Source organism: Apodemus sylvaticus, chromosome 9 (genome assembly GCF_947179515.1).
Source record: "Apodemus sylvaticus chromosome 9, mApoSyl1.1, whole genome shotgun sequence".
Taxonomy (NCBI): Eukaryota; Metazoa; Chordata; class Mammalia; order Rodentia; family Muridae; genus Apodemus; species Apodemus sylvaticus.
In genome coordinates, this window is record NC_067480.1 from 94,233,951 (window position 1) to 94,256,417 (window position 22,467).

A 22,467-nucleotide genomic window follows, 5' to 3' on the forward strand; every position below is an offset into this window, starting at 1 on the left:
TTGTTTGATTTTTGTCAGGCTTAAATATAAAGACTCAGGTAGTTTTATAAAATAAATCGAGAAATCTCTTTTAAAGAATGTCACATGCTGGGCGGTGGTGGCGCATGCCTTTGATCCCAGCACTTGGGAGGCAGAGGCAGGTGGATTTCTGAGTTCGAGGCCAGCCTGGTCTACAGAGTGAGTTCCACAACAGCCAGGGCTACACAGAGAAACCCTTGTCTTGAAAAAGAAAAGAAAAGAAGAGAAGAGAAGAGAAGAGAAGAGAAGAGAAGAGAAGAGAAGAGAAGAGAAGAGAAGAGAAGAGAAGAGAAGAGAAGAGAAAACAACAACAACAACAAACGCAGCTGTGTGACTGGGGTGTTGTCTTAGAAGCTGTTGGCAGTACCTGCTGCAGAGGGTGAAGCTATGCTCGCACATACTCAGAGCTGGAATGGTAGGCTGGCCCGGGGTGCTGTGTTGTATTGAAAGGGTCCGAAGTTCATTTCTTCCGGTCTTCATCCTCGGCACTTAGTCTCTTACGATCATAACAAGTCCAAAATGGTGCCAGAGTTATTTTACGGCATCGTGTATCAGTTTCACACAGGAAGCAGGTCAAAGGGGAAGTGGAAACAGAGAAGTTGAAAGGAAGATGGGGGTTGGGGGTGCAGCTCTCAGAGTGGACCCTGGGTTTCTTCAGCCGGATCAAAGAAATTGGAAAACTTTTCTTATTCCCAGAGTACGGTATCTTTATACTTTGACCCTCCAACATTTTTGTAGTGACTAATTATTCTCAGTGTTAAAGATTGACCTTGGTGGGCCAGGCAAGCGCCACACCACTGAGCTGCATCCACGCTCCCTTTTTATTTTGATTTTGAGACAGGCTTCAAGTAACTTGTCTAAGGTGGCGTTGAACTTGCTTTATAATCCAAGGGGTGCTCGAATTTATGATCTTGGTACGTCAGCCTCCACATTAGCTGGGATTATGGGTTTATGCCACAGAAACCTATCTCTTCTCCTTTATCGAAGTTCTTCAGGTTAACAGTTAATAATAAACAGGAAAATGTTCTTGAATTTTAATATTTCAGAAGCCTAGTGTATTTAAGTTCATTTCACATGCATTATCCCTTAGCAACACAAAGCATTTAGAAGGTAGACTGCTTGCTTTTTGTGAACCTACAAAAAACAGTGTGGAGGGATTAGCATGTCACCTTTAGCAGTAGCTCTCTGTTCAATTGTTTTGCTAGTTTGTTCATTCATTGATTTATTTATATGTATGTAATGTAATATATGTTCACATGCATATGAAATATAAATGTATTTAAATTTTTAAAAAAGAAATCATGTTTGTGAGTCTGATCTGTGTCAATTTCTGTGCATGTGATCCTTACTATCAGTGGGCCTGCCTACCTGAAACCTGCTTACTGTAAGTTGCTAATGGCAGTCTGTAATGGAAAAGTAAGTACAAGCACATTATGGAAATGCCAGGAGTCAGAGTGTTCTGACTGGGAGGTAAGGAGGCCTTCCTCTGGTGATAAATATGAATCTGGAATGCATCTTTAAAAGAGATAGTTCTTCAGTTTCACGACAGTAGAAGAACCAATATTTGAGTTTCTGTCTATAGACATAGAAGGATAACTGGGTGATAGAAATAACCCAATCATAAATGGTAATTTAGTTCTGCTTTATAGCTCAGCATTTATGGGCCAAACATAGAAATCTTGATGGGCACCAAGGAAATAAAAAGATCAGGTGGAGAGGGCAGTTGAGCTGGGCTGTCAGGGCACTAGCAGTTCGGGAGGGCGTGTGGTGTGCTTTGTGTGGCCACTGCCTGGAGACTGCTGAGTCTCCACAGTGCTTTTCTATTTCTTGCTACCTCGGGGAAGTGTTCTCTGCTGGAAAAGTCTCTTTTGTTGAGATTTTCTCTTAATCAGTCACCACCCTCGACAGTTTTTGGCCTATGAGACTAGTTTGGCAAGTCTGGAGAATTTCTTTGCATTCACTCATAGTGTGTCTACTGTCCTGTCCGGGCCTTGTTTTATCAGTGTGATGTCTGGGAAGGCATTTATGTCTTGCCTGTCTTGGCTGCACATCTTTCGTGTGAATGTACACTCGACCTGTTCAGTCAGCTGCTGGCGGACAGTTGGTCTTTGCAGTTGTTTTTAATCACAGCAGATATTTAGCCGGCTTTGTTGGAGCTGGTTGTTGGGTTCCACTTATACAGTAGTTGTATCTTCAGTGTTTGAGAAAGTTCCTACTGCTTGCCATGGTGCTTGCACCGTTTCACATTGCTACAGGAGCGAGTACACAGGCTTCTGTGTCCTTGCCAACCTGTTGTTTTCTCCTGTACAGTGAGTGTGTGAGCTGGTCACATTGTTGCCTGGTATGGGGGAATCTTGTTTTCTCCTACAGTTTCCTTCTGATGTGTGTGAGCTTGTCACATTGTTGCCTGGTATGGAGGAATTTGGTAGCTGCTCCTTTGAAACTCATGACGGTGACATAACTGTTGCTATCTTTCCAGATTATATATGTATATATATGCAAGAAAATGCTTATGCACATAGTTCAAAAACAGGTTTCCTGGGTTTTTAAGTTTCTCAAAGTTACTTCCACTGCTTTCTTTAATTCATGAATGTATTGGATCTTTGCTCCTGGGTTAGCTTTGTATTGAATTAGATATTTCAACATGTAAAAATATCTCAAATCTAACATCCCAAAGCAGAATAATAATTCTGCCAAATAACTTTGAATCTCATTTTACCGACTTATAGCTATTCTTATCTTTTCTAAACCTTGTTTGATTTAAGGCCAGTGTGCTAATTCTGCTGTTTTATATTTAGCAAAGGGAATTCGTTTCTGTAACAATTGCTGTATCTTCTTTAGCTGGCTCTGTAAGTTGCCAGAGTGGCTGGTAAATGCTGGGCTGGAAAGAGTGCAGAGTTAACTGAACCGAGAGCATGTGCAGGTTTGTATACTGTGTACCTGACGAGAACCGGATGTTAGCTTCCACAGGGACCATCCATCAATCACTTTGCTAGGCATTGCCTGAAGTGAAGCTTAACTCCAGTTGTTTGTATTATTCTAATCTTGTTGGTTTCTTGGGATGGAAAAACCAAAGGCTGTTTGAACACCATATCCACAGAGTTGGGGTTCTAGGACATCCGTGTAGTAGATTTGACCAGCCCTGTGTTGTTCCTCCCCACAGCTCTGTATTCTGTAATTCTGTTCTGTGTGTTCTTCTGGATCCCTTTTGTTTACTTCTACTACGAAGAGAAGGATGACGACGACGCCAGCAAATGCACCGTGAGTCAATCGCCTTACGATGGGGCTCCTCCCAGCCCCCGCGATCACGGCCCAGTTTTCAATGAGTGCCATGACTACTCTTGACTGTATTCTAGCCCTTCCCTAGACTTGGCTGGCTCAAGAAAAACTGTTTCATCTCTGGGCCTTAGCTCCCTGTCTCTAAAATAGAAAAGCATCTACCTTATAGTTGTTGTGAGAACTAAGGTGTGCAAAGTGTTTAGAATGGTGTTGCCTGGCATGACAAATAAATACATGCATATTTAAAATATGCACATGAGCTATGTAGGGTGATACACACCTGTGATTCTGGCACTTGGGAGATGGAAGTAAGGTGATTGTCAAATTGAAAGCCAGTCTGGCTGCATAGTAATGTATATGTGTATATACTTACGTTTATATATATAGCAAAACGTGAACATATAGTTGTTATGTATTTATATTTTATGGATATAAACATGTAAGTATATACATGAGAATATTTCTTATTCTTAGCCAGGCACAGTGGCATGCACATTTAATTCCAGTACTTGAGAGGTAGAGGCAGACAGATCTTTCCAGGTCAGTCTGGTCTACAGAGTAAGTTCAGGACAGCCAGGGCTATGCTAAGAAACCCTGTCTTGAAAAAATAAAAACAAAAAGACTATTGCTTTTTCTTATGACTGTTTTTAGTGTTTGGGTTAGGGATACCATAGGTACTGAGTTTTGGGGGGGAATATTTTTCTATCTTGACTGTTCCATCCACTGGATTCAGCATGGTGCTTTTCAAGAGTTCTGGGTTCAGACCATTCCAGATATTTGCAAAGGCACCTAAGATGCAGAATACTGATTATAGTTTTCTTTAAATTTTAAGAGTTTTCTGTCTAACAGCTCTGCACTCTTGACTTGCAATGTATATTTGATATGAAAGAGAGTATTATTATGCTGTCACAATACCGTTTTATGTAAAGGCTTGCTAAAAGATACGTTTTCTCCCCTTGGCTTCTAGCAAATTAAAACGGCGCTTAAGTACACTTTGGGATTTGTTGTGATCTGCGCACTGCTGCTTCTTGTTGGGTAAGTCTTGAAATTGCAATGTGCCAATGGAAACAAGTATTATTTGAGTAATGGTAACAGAAGGTTCATTCAGAAAAACCTAGACAAGGAAAATAAACGAAAGGGGGGGGACCAAACAAGTGTCTGTTTATGCCCCCACTGTGCGCAGCCACTGTGAGCGAGCACTGACCTTCCTTCCAGCCACTTGCCTCTCCCTCCAGCACGCACCCTCCCTCCATGTTGATACACAAGTTTTACACAAGTACATTCATGTTTTGTGTATTGAATCTTATCCAGTTCTTGGTGATGTTCTGATACTAACACTTGCTGCAGTGTTCTGGGAGTCTTCCCTGGACTGGGAGTGTGGAGTTCTCTGCTGATGGGGACAGGGCCTTCTCAGAAGACAGCAGTTGATCAAGTGAACTCTGGGGGTCCTCTGTGGATGTGCATGATGACCGTAGGTTCAAAGCTCGAAGCTGTGTCTGTGCAGCTCTATGCATTTTAATGGAAGTGTCAGTGAAGTAAGTCTGACATCTCAGAAAGTTTGTGGCAGACTTTCATCTTTGTTAAAACAGAACTGATCCTTTTAATTTTTTTTTAATAGCTGGAAGGGTGATAAAACGATCCTTATTTGTAATGTCAAGCGTCCTACTTTTTTAAAAATTGTTTTAATATTTCCTTTCATTCCTAAAATTGTTTTAATATTTCCTTTCATTCCTCCGAGCCCCTTTGTCTACTTTCCCTTGAAGACATACATGGGGGGGGGGGGTCATATGCATTTTAACAGTTTTTTATAATAAATTTGGTAGGTTTTAAACAAAATTTTAAGTTCCATTCTGTCTGTAAGATGGTTTTGCCTTGATGCATATCTGTGCATTACCTGTGTGCCTTATGCCTGCAGGGGTCAGAAGGTGGCACTGGACCCCTGGATCTGGAGTGATAGAGCATTGTAAGCTGTCCTATGGGTGCTGGGCTTTGAACCGGGGTCCTCTGGAAGTGCTCTTTAACTGCTAGCCATCTTTCCATCCCATAATTTGGTGTTTTAAATTTTAGTAAATAGTTTTGGATACTTTAAACATTCGTTAGATGTCATTGGTGATAGGACTGCAGCCCACGGAGGCCTGCGTGGCTCACGAGGACCATGGAGCTCATGGTTCCTGGTCTAGTTCTGTTCCTGCTTCTCTTGCCTGTCTTCCTGGGTCAAAAAAGGCTGTTAGTTCAGGGGGTTGTTATTTGTTATAGCTGTAGAATATGTTTTTACAATCCCCCTTTTCCAATAAAGAAGGCCAGAGAGAGGTATTTATGCTAGTTTTTTCTCTGATGACATTTAAGTCATATCCGTTAGCCTGTTACATAAAACAGGGACAGCAAGATTGAAGGGCAGTTAGGAAGCAGGTACTGTAGGGCTGGAATGCATTTAGCTTATGTTGTCATGTGTCCCCTTGTAGCTCTGAGGTGATCATAGACATATAAAGCAAAAGTCACAGTATTTATTTTCATCAATACAGGCGCTCAGTGTGCTGCAGATGTGCAGCAGTAGACCAAGAACTATCAATAACCCACTTTTCTGTACACACGCCATGGAAGAGAATAAGGGATTGAAGTTATCCGAACACTGCTCCTCTCATTACCATAGTTACTGACTGGCTTGAGGATATCTTTAAGGCACAGTAATCTAGTTTCTTTGAAAGGGTTTTCTTGCTGATAAATCTATAGGTAATCTGTATAGCCAGGGTGCGGTCTAGCTTGGATATTTGTAGGGCTCGGCAGCCTTTGGAGCACTTGTGGTTTGTGCCAGTGTTAGATCTTGGGGCCAGCAAAGGAATTGATGGTTTCTGCCCTCACGGTCCACTCCCAGGACACATTAAATAAACGAATTACAGTGTTTCATCCTCCTGTGAGAGATGCACGTGAGATGCTGGTGCAGAGGAGCACCTTGGAGAATCAGACGACTCGGAGGGCGTAGCAATTGAGCTAACTTTTGAAATGAAGTTAGTTATGTGAGGGGGAAAGGCAAACGGCGTGCAGGCTGTAATAGTTTGCTTGTGCTGCCATAACAAAGCGCCACAGGCCAGAGGCTTAAACGGTAGACACTTAATTTTCATAGCTGTAGAAGCAAGAAGCCTGTGCTGGAGGTGTTGGCGAGATTGGCCTCTGGTGAGCGTTGTGCCTGGCTTGCAGATGGCCACTTCTTACTGTGTCCTTTTCTGTGCAATGTGCAGGGAACTGTTTGTTATCCCCTTTCAAAGATGTCAGTGTCATGGGAGAAGGGCTCCACAGCGAAGAGTGACATAAAAACTATGTGACTTTAGACCCACCTTTACCCCCAAACCAACAAGCAAAGAATCAACAAAGCACAATGTGATGTTTCAAGTAATCACTTAGATCCTTGACACATGATATTAGATAGCTATGTAGACTCCAAGTTTAGCGTGCAATGTTTGTGGAATAGTGAGCTTTATCCTGCTTAGCAGTTGAGAGGCAGAAATCTGTGATCATGACTCAAGGGAAGTTAATATATTTATATATGGCCCTGCTTCAAAAGTTATAGAATTATAAAGGTTGCGCAGACAGGGTTCTTGGACGTTGGGTGTGGGCAGTGATGTACTAAAGGTCAGCTGGGTAAGCCACTAGTAATTCAGGTGAGAGGAGAGGGTCAGAAAGAGAAGTTTCTCAGAGATCAGGAGGAGACAGACGAGTCAGTGGGAAGAGAGATAGGATGTGACGTGGTGGGTGGGGTAGGAGGTGAGAATCTTGTTTGATTGTGATGAATTCATCTTTTCAACTTCCTATCTCCTGAAATTCATTAATTAACCTTCTTTGCCTCTTCCCAAAGATACCCTGAATTAAGCCAACTCGGTGGTTCAGAAGGACTTTGGAATGTTTTCACTAAGGAACTTTTCAGCTTTCTTATTTTCAGTGAGGAGAGGGAGGATTCTAATCTTACTGTGTTCCCATTCTGTTTGCTGCTGTGGCTGTAGAAACTGGAGTTCTCTCTAGTCACTGCCTTTGAATAAGGCAAATTAAGGATATATGGATGTGATTTTAAAATACAACTCTTGTTGACCATAAATCACCACCATTTACAGATGCCTGATAGTCTTATCAACTTATTTTTTGCCTCTTCAAAAGTGATACATCACATCATTATGTGATTTCAGTTGCCTTCTTAAAAATTTTTTTATTTGTTTTATTAAGTTTTGAGAATTTCACCCAATATATTTTGATTAAATTTATCCCGCACTCTTCCTTTTAACGCTTCCCAGATCTAGCCTCACCCCCCCCCCCACCACCACCACCCAACTCCATATTTTCCCAGTTAAAAGTTAAGGACTCCACTTTGTGCCTTTCATGTACTTCTGCATGTAGTCTCACCCTACCAGGAGCCTCCGCTGACTTCCGCTCTCTGGGAGGCCTCAGTTGCCCATTAGGTCTCAGATGAGTGCTTGGAGTTTGGCAGGCTTCATCCCTTGCGGGGCCTGTGCGGCCATCCCAGCTTCAGTGACGTCATGAGTCCAGCGGCCCTCTCAGCTCTTCCGCTTCCGCTTCCGGGAGGCAGTGCGAGGTTGCGATCTGCTTCCCCAGCCCTCTCGGTTAGCTTACCCAGTGTAGAGTTAAGCTTGCGCTGCTGCCGTTGACCATCACCACTCCCGTGCATTACATTGAATAGTCGTGCACCACGGCTTAGGATTTAGGGTTTAGTTACGTAATTATTTTTCATTCTGCCTATTGATAGTTCTCTTTACATCGAGTTATTTGGGTCCTGTTTATTAATGATTAACTCCCTGTGGTGATGTGGTTGGGGAGTCGCTTTGAGTCTCTGCTCTGGTTTCTTTCTAAACTAACGAGTGTCAGGTCTCTGATGGATTTCATCAAAAGAATTAATTCTCTGAAGTCAGTCCAATTTAACGTTTGTAACATGTTTTTTTTAAAGTTTAGTTAAAAGCTTTGGGTCATCTGACATTTCCTCTTGTATTACTCTGTTACTTCTGAGTTGTTAACAGCCAGCCTCAGAGTTGAATCATCAGGCATTCCTCCAAGTTGCGTGTCTATTCTGCCAAATTACAGTACTTTTGATTATCTAAAAGTGAATTTTTGAGTATGAATACTCAAACATTTTAAGCATTTATAATATGTTTTAATCATACTTTAGATAATTTTTTAATAAAAGATTTTTTTTACTCACATTCCAAACTAAAATGTTCAAAATATACTTGGTGAGCCGGGCGTGGTGGTGCACACCTGTAATCCCAGCACTTGGGAGGCAGAGGCAGGCTGATTTCTGAGTTCAAGGTCAGCCTGGTCTACAGAGTGAGTTCCAGGACAGCCAGGGCTACACAGAGAAACCCTGTCTCAAAAAACCAAAAAAAAAAGAAAGAAAGAAAAACAAAATATACTTTGTGGGCTGCCAAGAAGTTATGCTTAAATGAAACTAGGTTAGTCTCTAAGTAGCACTTCTTGCCCTCATCTGCCGCCAACTGATTGGGAATTAAATAACCCAACATATACAGGTATGTTTTTTAGAGTAAAAAGTTTTAAAACTAAAGTTTCAAAATAATTGCTTTGTTTGGAAAATAGTCATTTATATTTATTCAATTCAATATATTCATCATTCTGTAAAAAAATTGGATACATACTACTGCTTTCCTTATAATTAAATGAGTTTAGAAAGGAGGTGTGAATAGCATATAGATTCTTTAAAGTGATTTTTCCCATATGTTATGTTGAGGACATCTTGCTTTTTTTTTTTTTTTTTTTTAATCTCAACGTTCTGATGTCTGTTTTTCTGGCCTGGAAAATAAACCAGAAAATTTATTCTGCATTCTGTTTCCCATCATTTCTTAGCGTAAGCTCTTGTGGCTATGTTTATGTCTAGTGTGCTCTTCTCGCCTGTGTCATGGTGTGTGTACACACAATGTGTGTACACTGGGCAGCATCTTGAAAGAAACCAGAAAGAAAGCAGAAGCCACTTCTGACCTCACTGTGTGGTGTTCACTGCTGACTGTGACACATTTGTTTCAGTTTTACATGTAAATGTATTGAAATGACTGTATGTATTTTTTCTGCTAAGTCAACATAGAATTTTTCTAATATCATACTTCAAAACAAATAGACAATAAAATAAGCCTGTCAGTGAGAAACTCCTCATATTCTTGTGTCTGATACAGATTTAAGATTTGGGAGAATTGTTCTTTTTTTAAAAAACCTCAATTTAGTTTCAGATGTATTTATCTGTCTGTCTGTCTGTCTGTTTGTCTGTCTGTCTATCTATCTATCTATCTATCTATCTATCTATCTATCTATCTATCTCTCTCTCTCTCTCTCTCTCTATCTATCTACCTACCTACCTATCTTATTGCCAAGGCCTTTAGAAGAGTTATGTTCTCCTTTACAGTGCCTTTGTGCCGCTGAATCTGCCCAACAACAACAATTCTACAGAATGGGAGAAGGTGAAACTCCTGTTTGAAGATCTTGGAACTGGTCGTAAGTGTTAAAAACATTTTTTCAAGGAATTCCTAGTTTGTGTTCTATGGGAATTTATGAAGATTAGCTAAGTTGGGTTGTTTGTTTGTTTGTTGCTCCTTTCAGTTTATTGCATGAAGGAGTTACACAAGTCCAAGTTAAAAGCGGATCCCAAATGATTACATTATACAAGCTGTGAGGTTTTTAAACTTGTGACAAGGGACAGAAGGAAAATTCTACTCAGTGCAAGGAAATCCTCACTTAAGTGTCAGAGAGCCAAGCACTTAAGACCCATGATCGTCCTTAGCCAGTCCGATCTCCGTCAGGAACCGGCACGTGTTCTTGCGCTGGTCACCCTGGAGCTGAATTACTTCTCCATATTCTAAATGCTCAATTACAGTCCCATTGCAGGCAGATTTCTTCTTAAACGCCTTCAGTAGTTTCTATCATCATCATCAGCGATCCCTTGGACAGTTGGAAGGGTCCTGTTGTTTCTCTGTTGAATTCTTACATGGATATAATCCCCAATGCCAGCAGGAAGCAGGTCATCACCCTTGCTTGCATCAGCAAAGGGGTCGAAAGAGTGGTGGTTCTGGATTCGGACATTTTCTCGGTGGAAATGGCCTGCGGAAGGCAGTTGCCGGAGAAGACAGGTGGGGGTGGGGAGGGGGGACAGGGGCATTGGGAAGTGAGAGGGGTTGAGGGGGAGGCAGCTGAGTCCTCGGTGGCCGCTCAGTGACTGGGCAATTAGCTAGATTTTAGTTTTCTAAGGACTTAACTCTACCGATCTGTACTTCAGTGAGGAGGTTTACACTGTTAAAGGTGCCTTCCAGCCATTGTGTAGGCTGCTTTTCAGCTCTACAGAAAGGTACCTGTTATAAAGAAGTTTTAATGTACAACATATTTTAATGGGCTTGTTATTTTAATGTGATCTTTAATTCCTTATGATAATGTAGAATAATATATGTTAAAGAAATGGGCTGGGCATAGATTTTTATTTTAAACTTTTAGTAGAACAGTGCTCTATCATGCTACTAAAGATCAAGTCATATTGTATTGAGAAAGTAAATTGTCAGTTTTGTAGGAATTAAATAATGTTTTACTGTAGATTTATGGTACTATAATGTGTCAGCACTGCTTTTATTGGAATTCTAACAAAAGAAAACCTAGGTCATTCTGATTGAGTTAATAAAGATTTCTTTTAAAAAGTTTTAATTACACACACACACACACACACACACACACACACACGGAGAGTGTATGTAGGTACCAGTGAGAACACTACAGATACTTGTGAAGGGCAGAGGCATTAGATCCCCTGGAGCTGTTCTTATGGTTGTCTCTGAGTCCCAATGTGGTTGCTAGGGACTGGAAAGTCCTCCTGCAAGAATTGTGAGAGCTGTTAGCTGCTGTTGGATGGGTTCTGGGAATTGAACCTGGGTCTTTTGGATGAGCAAGAAGTGCTCTCAATTGGTGAGACCTTCCTCCAGTTCCAGCCCAAGTGTTCCTGAATTCTAGTCTCATTTCCTTAATCTACTTCCTAGATGTGTAAGATAGAGTATATTAAACTGCTCTAAAATATTACTTAATGTGTCCTAAAACAGACCCATATTATGTAATTCATCTTCCATAAATATGACTTACATATTTGAATATATAGTCAAGGTGTAGAACATGTCCATTACTATAGAAATCCATTTACGGTACTATTCAGTTAGTATGACCTTCCATGTTATAATTTATCAAACTACATATTAGTATACTTGTTTAAAAGTATATCAATATATTGTGATTTTCATATGTACCTGTTTGGCTTCTTTCACTGAACAATGCTTTAAAATAATTTGTGCAAGTAGGTTTTTTTTTTTCTTGTAGCAAAGTAATCAATTCCACAAATTTGCTACAACTATTTTGTAAATAGTATCTGTTGGTGTGCACACATAGATCGTAGATTTTTTTCAAGGAAATGGCATCAGCATCTTCAACCAGCTTAGTTATCCTTTAGTCAGTTAGGAGTGATTGCCTTTTAAAAATAATATTAATGTGTGTGTGTGTGTGTGTGTGTGTGTGTGTGTGTGTGCGCGCGCACAGATGCTATGGCACTAGTGTGGAGGTCAGAGGACCAATTTACAAGTTCTATCCTACTTTCATGTGGGCTCTGGGGATTGAACTCAGGTCATCAGGTTTGTGGGTCAAGTATTTTAACATGCTGAACCATCTTGCTAGCTCAGATATATAGGAATAATTCTTTTTTTTAAGATTTATTTATTTCATGTATGTGAGTACACTGTAGCTGTCTTCAGACATACCGGAAGAGGGTGTCAGATCTCATTACAGATGGTTGTGAGCCACCATGTGGTTGCTAGGATTTGAACTCAGGACCTTTGGAAGAGCAGTCAATGCTCTTAACCACTGAGCCATCTCTCCAGCCCTAGACATAATCCTCAATGATTAATTTTGAATTCTTTGGAGCAGAGCATTCTGATTGTTAGTAATACTAACCTTTTAATAGTCTAACTGTTAGTATAATACTCTGGCTTATTAATTCTGTGTTATGTTCTCATGTTGTTTGTGTGTGTGGTTAGTGCACATGTGCATGGGGCTGTGGCACTTGCTCATGTGAATGTGTAAATCAAAGGTTGACATCACATGGTTTCTTTGGTCGGTGTCTTTCTTGTTTGGGACACATCTGGCAGTTAATCCTGGAGCACACACTGTTTCTGATCATCTGCCTGGCCAGCAAGTGCTGTGATCCGCTGGTCTCCACTCGCTAGCTCAGCTAGGGAGGCATCGCCCGCACAGCCTCTTGAGGGCCAGAGATGGCAGCTCGGGTCGCTTTGTGTACCAGATACGCTAGCCTGTAAGCCACAGCCTCAGGCTGTTCACATGGTTTCCTCTCAGATCTCAATGTGTATCTTTGAAGTAATGGCTCCTCAAGATAGCTGTGAGCAGGATGCCAGACCTGACTTGGTGATATAAACAGTTCTGTTGTTTCTTCTGTGACACTTAAAAAGATAACATTGACATATCTTTGATTGGGTAAAATACAGTTTTTAAGAGATTCTCTCTCTCTCTCTCTCTCTCTCTCTCTCTCTCTCTCTCTCTCTCTGTGTGTGTGTGTGTGTGTGTGTGTGTGTGTGTGTGTGTGTGTGTGTATGTAGTGATACCACATGTGTGCCAGTGCTGTGCATTGTAGGTACCTGTGGTAGCCAGGGGAGGAGATCAGATCCCTTGGAACTGGAGTTTCAGGCGCTTGATGGTGGTGGGAACCTAACTCAGTCCTCTGGAAGAACGAGGATGCTCTTAGCCACTGCTCTGTCTCTTCTAACCCTGAAATGTAGTTTTAAAAGACAAAGACTTAAGGATTGGCCTTGTCTGGTTCATGAATTTGTTAATATGTTCTTTTTATGTGTTAAATAAAACTGAGCTGAGTTTAAAAAAAAATACATCATTTAATTTTGTTAACCTTCGAGAACATATTACTATTTAAACATTACCAACATAAAAGATTTGTAACCTTCCCACAAGTAGCTGGAGGCAGGTGGAGGATCCCCTAAACTTGTTAGCTACTGGGTCTAAATGAATTTATTCACTTCTGGATCATTGAAAGACCCTATCTGAAAGAAAAAGGAAAGGAAAGGAAAGGAAAAAGGAAAAAGGAAAAAGGAAAAAAAAAGGAAAAAGAAAAAAAAGGAAAAGGGGGAAAAAGGAAAAAGGGAAAAAGGGAGAAAAGGAAAAAGGAAAAAAAGGAAAAAGGAAAAAAAAGGAAAAAGGAGGAAAAAGGAAAAAGGAAAGGAAAGAAAAGAAAGGAGGGGGAGGGGAGAAATCGAGAGGAGAGGAGGGGAGGGAAGGAGAGGAGAGGACAGGAGAGAGGGGAACAATAGGAAAACACAGTGCTGACCTCCCCCCCCTTTACACACATGTTCACATGTGTGTATAATGCCACACCTCGACATACACAAGTGGGCACAAAATGTCCGTTCAATCTTTCATCATCTCTTTTATGTACCTAATATTTTACTGATTTCTTTTAGGTCTACTAATTAAACTGATTTTTCTTTCTGATTTTAAAAGAGGAAAGGAAAGGAAATCTTAGCTGATCTAAAGGATTATTTGAAATCAGTTTATGAAGAGCTCTTTAAAAATTCCACTCTTGAAAGAATTAGCTCTTGAAGGACATAGTGGTATCTATTTGTTTCTATGCCTAAAGGATCCTGACTTCTGTATTGTGTGCATTAATAAATAGAAACGGTAGTCTAGGAGAAGCTTCCATTGACAATGTCTTTGTTTTCGCAGAAGGTCTGGCCGCTCTGTCGTTTTCCATCAGCTCTCTGACCTTGATTGGGATGCTGGCAGCCATAACCTACACAGTAAGTGCAGCGGGAGGGTCTGAGCTGGAGTTAGAGCGTCACCTGGGGCAGCAGCCTCGAACCTCAGCATCTGCGCACTGTCCTTCCCTCCTCAACTTGTTACTCTTGTTTTCCTTGCTTGAGACTTGATTACCTATTTGCAAAATTAAGACTGAGACGTGAATCATACAACTTGTGAACTGCAGATAGTTATATCCTGTACAGATGTGGAGTTAGTAATGTATACATGCCAGAGCCCTTGACCATTCACAAGGTTGTTACTAGTTCCTAGATTTGTGTACTTATGAAGTCAGACACTGGCGCTCCTCTATAGTATATAAACTGTAGAGTATATGGTGAATAGGCTGTGATGCTATGTTTTCTAACTTTCTGACCTTGTTCATTTTCCTAGAAGGCAAGGCATGGATTAATGGCTGCTACCTATACAGACTGCTCTTTGGTTTGGTGAAATTAAAACCATAATCAGTGCTCTTTCTTACCTCCCAACCCCCGAGCTGTATAAGCAGCATTTAAATTATCTGGAAGCTTTTGAGATTCTTGATTTATGTAAAGATGAAAAATACTGTTCTTTTATTCTTTAGACATAAGGGAAATGGTCTGTTGTATAACAACAGAATCAAGTTAATTCCATGTGTAATAAAAAGACCTGGGGCTGGCAAGGTTGCTTACTGGGTGAAGCTGCCTGCTACCAAGACTCACATTCTGAGTTTGATCTCAAGGACCCGCTTGGTGGAGAGAACCAACCACCACTAGTTATCCACATTCATATCCAAACACACACACACACATACACACACACACACACACACACACACACACACACACATTTTGATGTCTCAAGGGTTTCATTTAGGTACTAGTTTTATTATTCATTTTTAGTTGTCTGTATTTTAATGTATGAGGACATAAGTTTGCCATGTGCTGTAAGTGGGGCGTAGGGCTATCTGTCTCAAAGAATATGTTTACAGCATATTAATTACTTGGTCCTCAAAAAGAAGTCACAAGTTGTAAACCAATCAGGAGTGAGATCCAAATTGCAGTTCTCTGGCTGGTCTGCCGTGCTGATTTTGAGTTTGTTTCTTAGCCTTCTCAAGTCTATGTCCTCTAGGAAAATAGAAAGGTTTTGCAGGTATTTGTGAAGTTCATCAGGTATTGTCTGTAGAAGAGCTTTGGTAATTACAGGGAATTGGAGTAGGCAGTGAATGAAAGATTAGTCAGGAGAAATGAATAGACAAGAGAGGAAACACCATGAGTGCTATGAATGGCAGGACTCACCTTGATTGGAGTCGGCTACACATCTGTCTATGGCTTCTTAAGAAGATGCCAGACTTCTCTGAATCAGACAGGAGCCTTGGATAATCACAGCAGCCGTGCTCCATAATCTTGATGTTGTCTTGTTCAAGCTCCTTGTTTAGTTTCCATGTGCAGTTGTGAGTAGAATCTAGGAAACACACACACAGTGAGGTGTGCTACAGAAAAGGGATTCTGACTCAAGGAAACTAAGTCATTTACATGGACAGCAAACATGGCTGCCTTTTGTCCCAAAGGTAGATGCTGCGAGTATCTGCCTAGGCAATCTGCTATATCTATGTCCTTAAAAAGGTACTACTGGGAGGAAGGGAGGGAGGCAAGGGTCAGGTAATAGCCTGGCTTCCAGTTTGCAAATGAGGAGAAAAATCAGTGTAGTCACCAAGACCATTTGAAAGATGCTTCCTGAGTGAGCAGTGAGTATTGTTATCAATTAATTACTTTCGTGTTGGTGCTTTGCCAGTCATGCACTCGTGTGCTGGTGCCTGCAGAGGCCAGCAGAGAGAGCCAAATCCCCTGGAACCAGAGTCGTAGATGCTTGTGAGCTGCCTTGTGGGTGCTGGGAATCAGACAAGGGTCCTCTGCAAGAGCAGCCAGGGCGCTCTCCTGCTGGGCCGTCTCTGCAGCCCATGGAGAAGTATTTAACCAATCTGTTGGGTTGTTCAACTTTGAACTTTTTCATTTAATCATTTAAGCCAAATGATCATTTTGAATTGAGATATTCTTAAAGCAATTTTTTCCTCAAATATAGAGGAGTGACCTTAAAGATATTGATAAAGTAACTGGAGGAATTTATACTAAGATTGGGAGCCAAAGGTCACAGAGTTGCTGCTGAATAGAAAGAAAAGGACCTAAGTCCCGGGGCCAAGGAAGAGAGTTAAGTAGTGTGGGCTTAAACTACCTAGGCGGTCCAGCTTCTCCTTAAGCTGAGCATACAGCAAATGGAGAGCCTTGCTGTGGAGCTCAGAACCTCCTAACCTACTTCATCATTTCACTGTCTTTGTGAAATTCCTTCAGAAATTCAGTGTGATGGTTTCAACAGTGTAGTCAGTCTGAGAATCAGTCTGCTGACTACTTGTGAAATAGCATTGTTAACTTGGTTAAATATTTAGTTTTATATAAACCAAACTGCAATTTCTGCTGCTTTCTTCTCTCTGCGAAAGTAAAAACACGCACAAGGCAATTATATCATGAGGAGTGAGGAAATGAATTATTCAGGGATGTGCAAGTCAGACATGTATTCATAATTGATGGCTAGTTGGAACTGGGAGGAGGTGGAAAGAGAATAAATATCATTTAAATAGCACCAAAAATATGCTTGGAGCACAGCGTGATAATATGTCACCCCAGCCCCGGGTCTGGCTCTCTGTACTACTGATGTTGCGGTGGAAAGGAGAGGAACGTGTGCAGCTGAGTCAGGTGCCCGAGTGTAGCTGCAGTGTGGGCTTCCTGATTGTGGGCTTCCTTCCCTCATAGAAATGGGCCAGTGATTTCTTACCATTATTAAAGTCTAATTGGGAAGCTACACAATTCCTTTGAAAATTAATCAAATAGCAACCATTTGTAGATGGCTGCCTAATAGGTAACTAATATTACTGATGATTGTATTTGTTTACAATTGCGCTAAACAGTTTTTCCAGCTTCATTATGGAAAAGCTCAAGAACTGGTCTTTCGTGACATATAGTGTGAAAGGAAGCATGGAAGATATTCATAAAGGAAGAAGGGATTTAATTTTAACTGCAGTATCCAAAGTGAGAAATTAAGATATAGAGGACTTTGACTCTGCATCTAAAGAATCAACTAAATGGAAATTATGTCTTGTCCTAGAATTTATAGCTAATTTTTTATATTAAAATTACAGCCATTTCTGTACCAATCAAGTGTGTTTCTTATATATAGTATATATCATTTAGTCTAGAAACTAGTTGATCATTTAAATTTCACTTCCCCTTGACCCTGTACTCTGTCTTGAGTATTAGCTATGTAATCATACACTCAGTTTTAGGAGAACGACAAACTATTTGAATCAGCTTATTATTTTAAGCCAAAGTTGAAAAGGATCTGCTACCTTTCACATTTTAAAATGAAACCTCTGGGGATCCACACCTATGCAGGTACTGTGATTTTTCTTGGTGCTACCAAGTGGGGAATGTTAGATGAAGATCTTTCCATATAAAAAAAATATGGCCAATGGTATGCTTAGTGACAGAGCTAGTCTTCTGAAGTTCTCATAAATTATAAGCATCCAGTATCCTATTCTAGGCACATTTCCTATAGATTAGTTATTAGTGGCCATTAGTTATATTTATAGTAATAAATGTTGTACAATTCTTTCTTTTATGCTATTGAGAACTAATAATGTACCATGTCTGGGACCTGCTTTGAAGTGGCTGACACCACCCTTGTGTGAATCTTTCATTGTTGTGTTGCTTTTTGTCTTCCCACATGAAAGGCAATACTTAAGGAGACATGTGTACCTCCATATACCTGGGTAGCGACTGTGGAATGGCTTCTGGAAGAGGCCTCCCTTGTCAGCACAGAACCCTCTACTGCTGTCCTGCAACCGCTGCCCAGTTTGTCTATTGTCCTGGTGAATGGGAGGAGCGCTTTACTGTCTATTGTCCTGGTGAATGGGAGGAGAGCTTTATTGTCTATTGTCTTCGTGAATGGGAGGAGAGCTTTACTCTCTGTGCTCCTTCTTTGGTCCGTGTGGAGCATTTGTCTCTGTGCTGTGCTGTAAGACTAGCTTAGATATACAAGCGACAGGTTCCATCACTATTTTATACCAGCAATGTGTATAACCATGCAGTGATGCTGTGTCCTGACCTCTGCCCTGTGGTCAGGGTCAGGACACAGACTTCCCCGGTGTGTCCTTATGAGAAAGGCTGCAGCAGTTGTGCAGTGAATCCATTCCTTGATCGTAACAACAGGCCTGTCAGTGACTTAGAGGTTTTACAAACGCGTGATTGCTTATTCTATATGTGCTTGTTGAACCTTAGCAAAAATCAAAGGTTTTTGAGTTGGAAATGTCATTCTTAGTAGGGGAGTAACATATAGAAAAATTTCCATTCTAAACTCATCAGTGAAGAAGGTGGAAACATGTTTGAACATTACAGAGATAATGTCTTTAGATATTTTGGTTGGTGATTTAGTCTTGGAAGCAAAACAAAACAGCAACAAAAATTGGAGGCAGTTAGGGCTAACCTAGAAGAAGCTTTTAAAACTCTCACTCTCATTAGAGTTGCCAGTTCCCTAGAATTCCACTGGAGGGCAGTAGTAAGCAATAAAACCGGATTTGTACATTTTCCCTCCCTAAAGTATCAAGATAAATTCAAAAGATTATTTAGAAACCTTAATATTTTAAACTGTTTATCTCAGGCTTATTAAAACCTAAACATTATAGTTAATTTCCTTGATAATCACTGAAACGTAAACGTGCAATTTAGAAGCAAGCCAAAGCTGGCTAAGCAAGCCAGTGGTTATTGTCTTGTGTTGAGAGATTCCCAAGAGGTGGGGTGTCTCCTGCTGTCCATAGTACAGGTTGTTACCACACAAATATTTTTCTTTTCTAACATACTTTACCATGAAGCTACTAAGTAGTTAGTTCACTTCAGCTCTTCTAATAAATGCCTCCGTGTATGAAAGAAAATAACTCCCCTGTTAATGAAGAGCACTCTTGTCTTAAAGGTTTTTAATCAAGTACTATCTTCATAGGCAAATTATCAGCTTAGGAAATGTTCATACAGTCAGGACAGGAAAGAAAAGAATTGGGAACTAATCTGAACACATCAAACAGTCTCTGCCCTTGTGACTCCACATAACCTAGAAGCCTGATTAGCCAAGGCTGGCAGACCAGTAATGTTAATTGCACAGTGTTATTTATTAGAAGCAGGGCACATTTGCAAATCTGGGAAGATTCTCAGACATGGTGTAATTAAGCGGAGACTTGAAGTGCATTGAAATTTTCTAATGAGGCAGGCAGGCAGGCAGTGGCACTCTGGGAGGGCACTGCATGTGTTAAAGACCAATCCACCACAGCTGAAGTGGGTCAGCAGAGGGGTTTAAGTGTGGTGAGCTCCTGGGGGACAGATGAGGGTAACACGATGATCGGGATGGAGCTGAGCCTGGCCCACAGTCAACAGTTAGCAAGACTGCTTTCTAACAGTCATAAATGAGGTACTCAGAAGATACATGCATATACATATCATATAGATGTATATGTGAATATATGTTTATTATATTTTTATTATATTCATATATACATATGTATATATATCATGTGTCTGCATGTGCATATTAAGAATGGGCAGGTGAGTAGAAGCACCCTAGCTACAGCAGCTGGGGGTACTGTGTACTGTTCCCCTCCCTGTCTCCTGCATGAACCCTAGAAGCACTTTCCCTGAATCCTGTCTGTGAGAGGATTTTGAATGATATCCTCATGACTCCTGGAGACTCTGAAAGCTTATTAACTAGAAGATAATAGCCTGATGTAGGTATTGGAGCGAGATCACTTTGGAGCAGCATTGAAGATGGATTTGGACTAAGTCAGACCAGCAGAACAGTCAGGAAAATGAACACACCCTGGGCTTGGACAGTAGACTGAATCCAGAGTATGTCACAGACACTAACTAAAACAGTAGATTCCCAGTGAAGCAGTTAGCACACTGGACTTCAGTGTCACTGGAGTTAACACACTAAAGAATTCACAGCTTTCCTGCACAGAAGGTGGAACCCAGTCTCATGTCCCTGCCTAACTCCAGGGGAGACTGAGTGAGGCACCACAGTGTGTAATTAGAGGAAATAAAAAAAGGATTTTAGACGACAAGCTTGCATCTGTCAGAGTCTGGTGATACAACCACTAGATAATAGTCAGCACTTCTTAAGTACTTAAAGTTAGTGTGCCTTTGAGTAGCGGCTACATGGCAAATGTCGAGTCTTACATTGATAGGTATAGTAAAACATATTTGGGAATAGAATTTGGGACTGAATGGTCTGTTTACTTTCAACATTGGAAGTATTGTTGAAATTTATTTGAAGTTAGTAAAAAGTTTGATTATATGAAGAATATTAAATTTATTGTATATAGATAATTAGTCTCTGAATTAGTCATCAAATGTCAGGGGTATATTCTAGATGTTTATCTGTGTAATTAGAGAAAATTACAAAAATAAAAGTTGCTCGGTTTGGTATTGACTCATACTATATTAACTTGATTAGTCTGAAGTTGTAACTTATCACTTTGATAGAGTCTGGCTAATTTGTTTTAAAAATATACCTGCTCACAAGTAACTGGAGTGAAGAGAAGAATTCTGAGGTGATGGAGGGCCCGCTGAGGGCCGCACGGGCCTCTTCGCCGCCTCTTCACTGATGCTCACTTTCCAGGCATTACTCCAAAGGGACACCAATTTTTTTTTAATTTATTTATATTTCAAGTATTATCCCCTTACCATGTTTCTCTCGCTCCCGGAAACCCCTCCCCTCTCCTCCCCCTGCTTCTTTGAGGGTGTTCCCCACCCATCCACTCCACTTCCCTGCCCTCATTCCCCTACACTGGGGCATCCGCCCTTCACTGGAGCAAGGGCCTCTCCTCCCATTGATGTCCAACAAGGCCATCCTCTGCTACATAGCGGCTGGAGCCCTGGGCCCCTCCATGTGTACTCCTTGGTTGGTGGTTTAGTCCCTGGGAGCCCTGGGGGGCCTGGTTGGTTGATGTGTTGTTCCTCCTATGGGGCTGCACACCCCTTCAGCTAAAGAGACACCTGTTTGAACCTGACCCCCGACCCGGGTTAGGTGTTTTGAGCAGCTCTGTTAAAGCAGTCACGTGCCATTCCTTCCAGGCCTACGGCATGTCGGCGTTACCTCTGAACCTGATAAAGGGCACCAGGAGCACTGCCTACGAGCGCCTGGAGAACACTGAGGACATCGAGGAAGTGGAGCAGCACATCCAGACAATCCGGTCCAAGGTCCGTCTGCCTCCTCTCGCTCGCTCGGGGAGCGAGATGGCGCCGTGCCACTGCAGTCCTTCACAGCGCTGCTGCTCTGCCATTAGCAAACCTAGAGCCATTTTGTGCAACAAATACTTAAGAATTGTGTTATTATTATTATTTTTAATTTTCTGAGAATACATAGGACACTGGCAATTTGAGAATTTCTGTGGGTATTTTAACGACTAAGAATGACCCGCTGCTTGCTTATGACCAAGACTTCTGCAGTTTTCAGTCACCCTGATTTTATGTGTCCTGTGTTTCGTTGCCTCTGTTGGAGTCCAAGTATAGGTATTTGTTGAGCAGTTTAAGGTTACATTTAGTCACGTGTGAGGTAAACATATTTCTAAAATCATGATAACAGTTTTTCTTTTCATGTCTTTTTCAAATAACACAGACACACTTTTTTTTTTAACAACTAGAAGGGCTTTTAACATTAGGTGGGCACACGCTGTTGACCAAGCTAGCCCTGGGTTTTCTTTTCTTTTGTTTATTTTGGCAGGGGTGGGTGTGGCGGCACATGCCACAGAACACAAGTAGAAGAGAAAGACAATGTACAGAAGTCATTTAACCTGTTTAACTTTGTGAGTTTGGGGCCGATGTCAGGTCACCAGGCTTGACAGCAGGCGCCCTTTCTCACTGAACCAGCGACCTGACAGGACCTGGAGGTGTTCTTGATCCAGAATGGGAGGCTGTCTCTGTTATCTGGGTGGGTCAACACAGAGAAAAGGGATTCTTTTCCTTTGTCCTTTTTCATTAAGTCCCAGGACCCCAGCCCATGTGATGACACCGCCTGTATTCAAGGGTAGTCTGATTTTCCTCAGTTAATTCTGGAATAGTCCTTGTAGACAAACCCCAAAGTGTGCCTTATCAAGGCCATGTGTGCTTTCCTAATGCAGTAAATTCATGATGAAATCAATCATCAAAAGTCAAGCCTTTATAAACAGATGCCTCAAGAGATCCCTGTAACCCGGCACATTCTACCCCCATGTCACAACTATAAAATGCAGCTAGTCTGTCTTTCAGAGTC

At 41.2% G+C, this 22,467-nt stretch overlaps 1 protein-coding gene across 1 annotated transcript in view; it reads left to right on the plus strand.

The window, feature by feature from the left end:
* Positions 1 to 22,467, plus strand: part of Lmbrd1 (LMBR1 domain containing 1) — an 86,142-nt gene that overhangs the window by 27,180 nt on the left and 36,495 nt on the right. Inside the window, exons 4-8 of the mRNA XM_052192616.1 lie at positions 3,182 to 3,279; positions 4,265 to 4,332; positions 9,707 to 9,795; positions 14,071 to 14,144; positions 21,291 to 21,416. Coding sequence (XP_052048576.1) covers positions 3,182 to 3,279; positions 4,265 to 4,332; positions 9,707 to 9,795; positions 14,071 to 14,144; positions 21,291 to 21,416 — 455 coding nt within the window. The remainder of the gene's footprint in view (positions 1 to 3,181; positions 3,280 to 4,264; positions 4,333 to 9,706; positions 9,796 to 14,070; positions 14,145 to 21,290; positions 21,417 to 22,467) is intronic.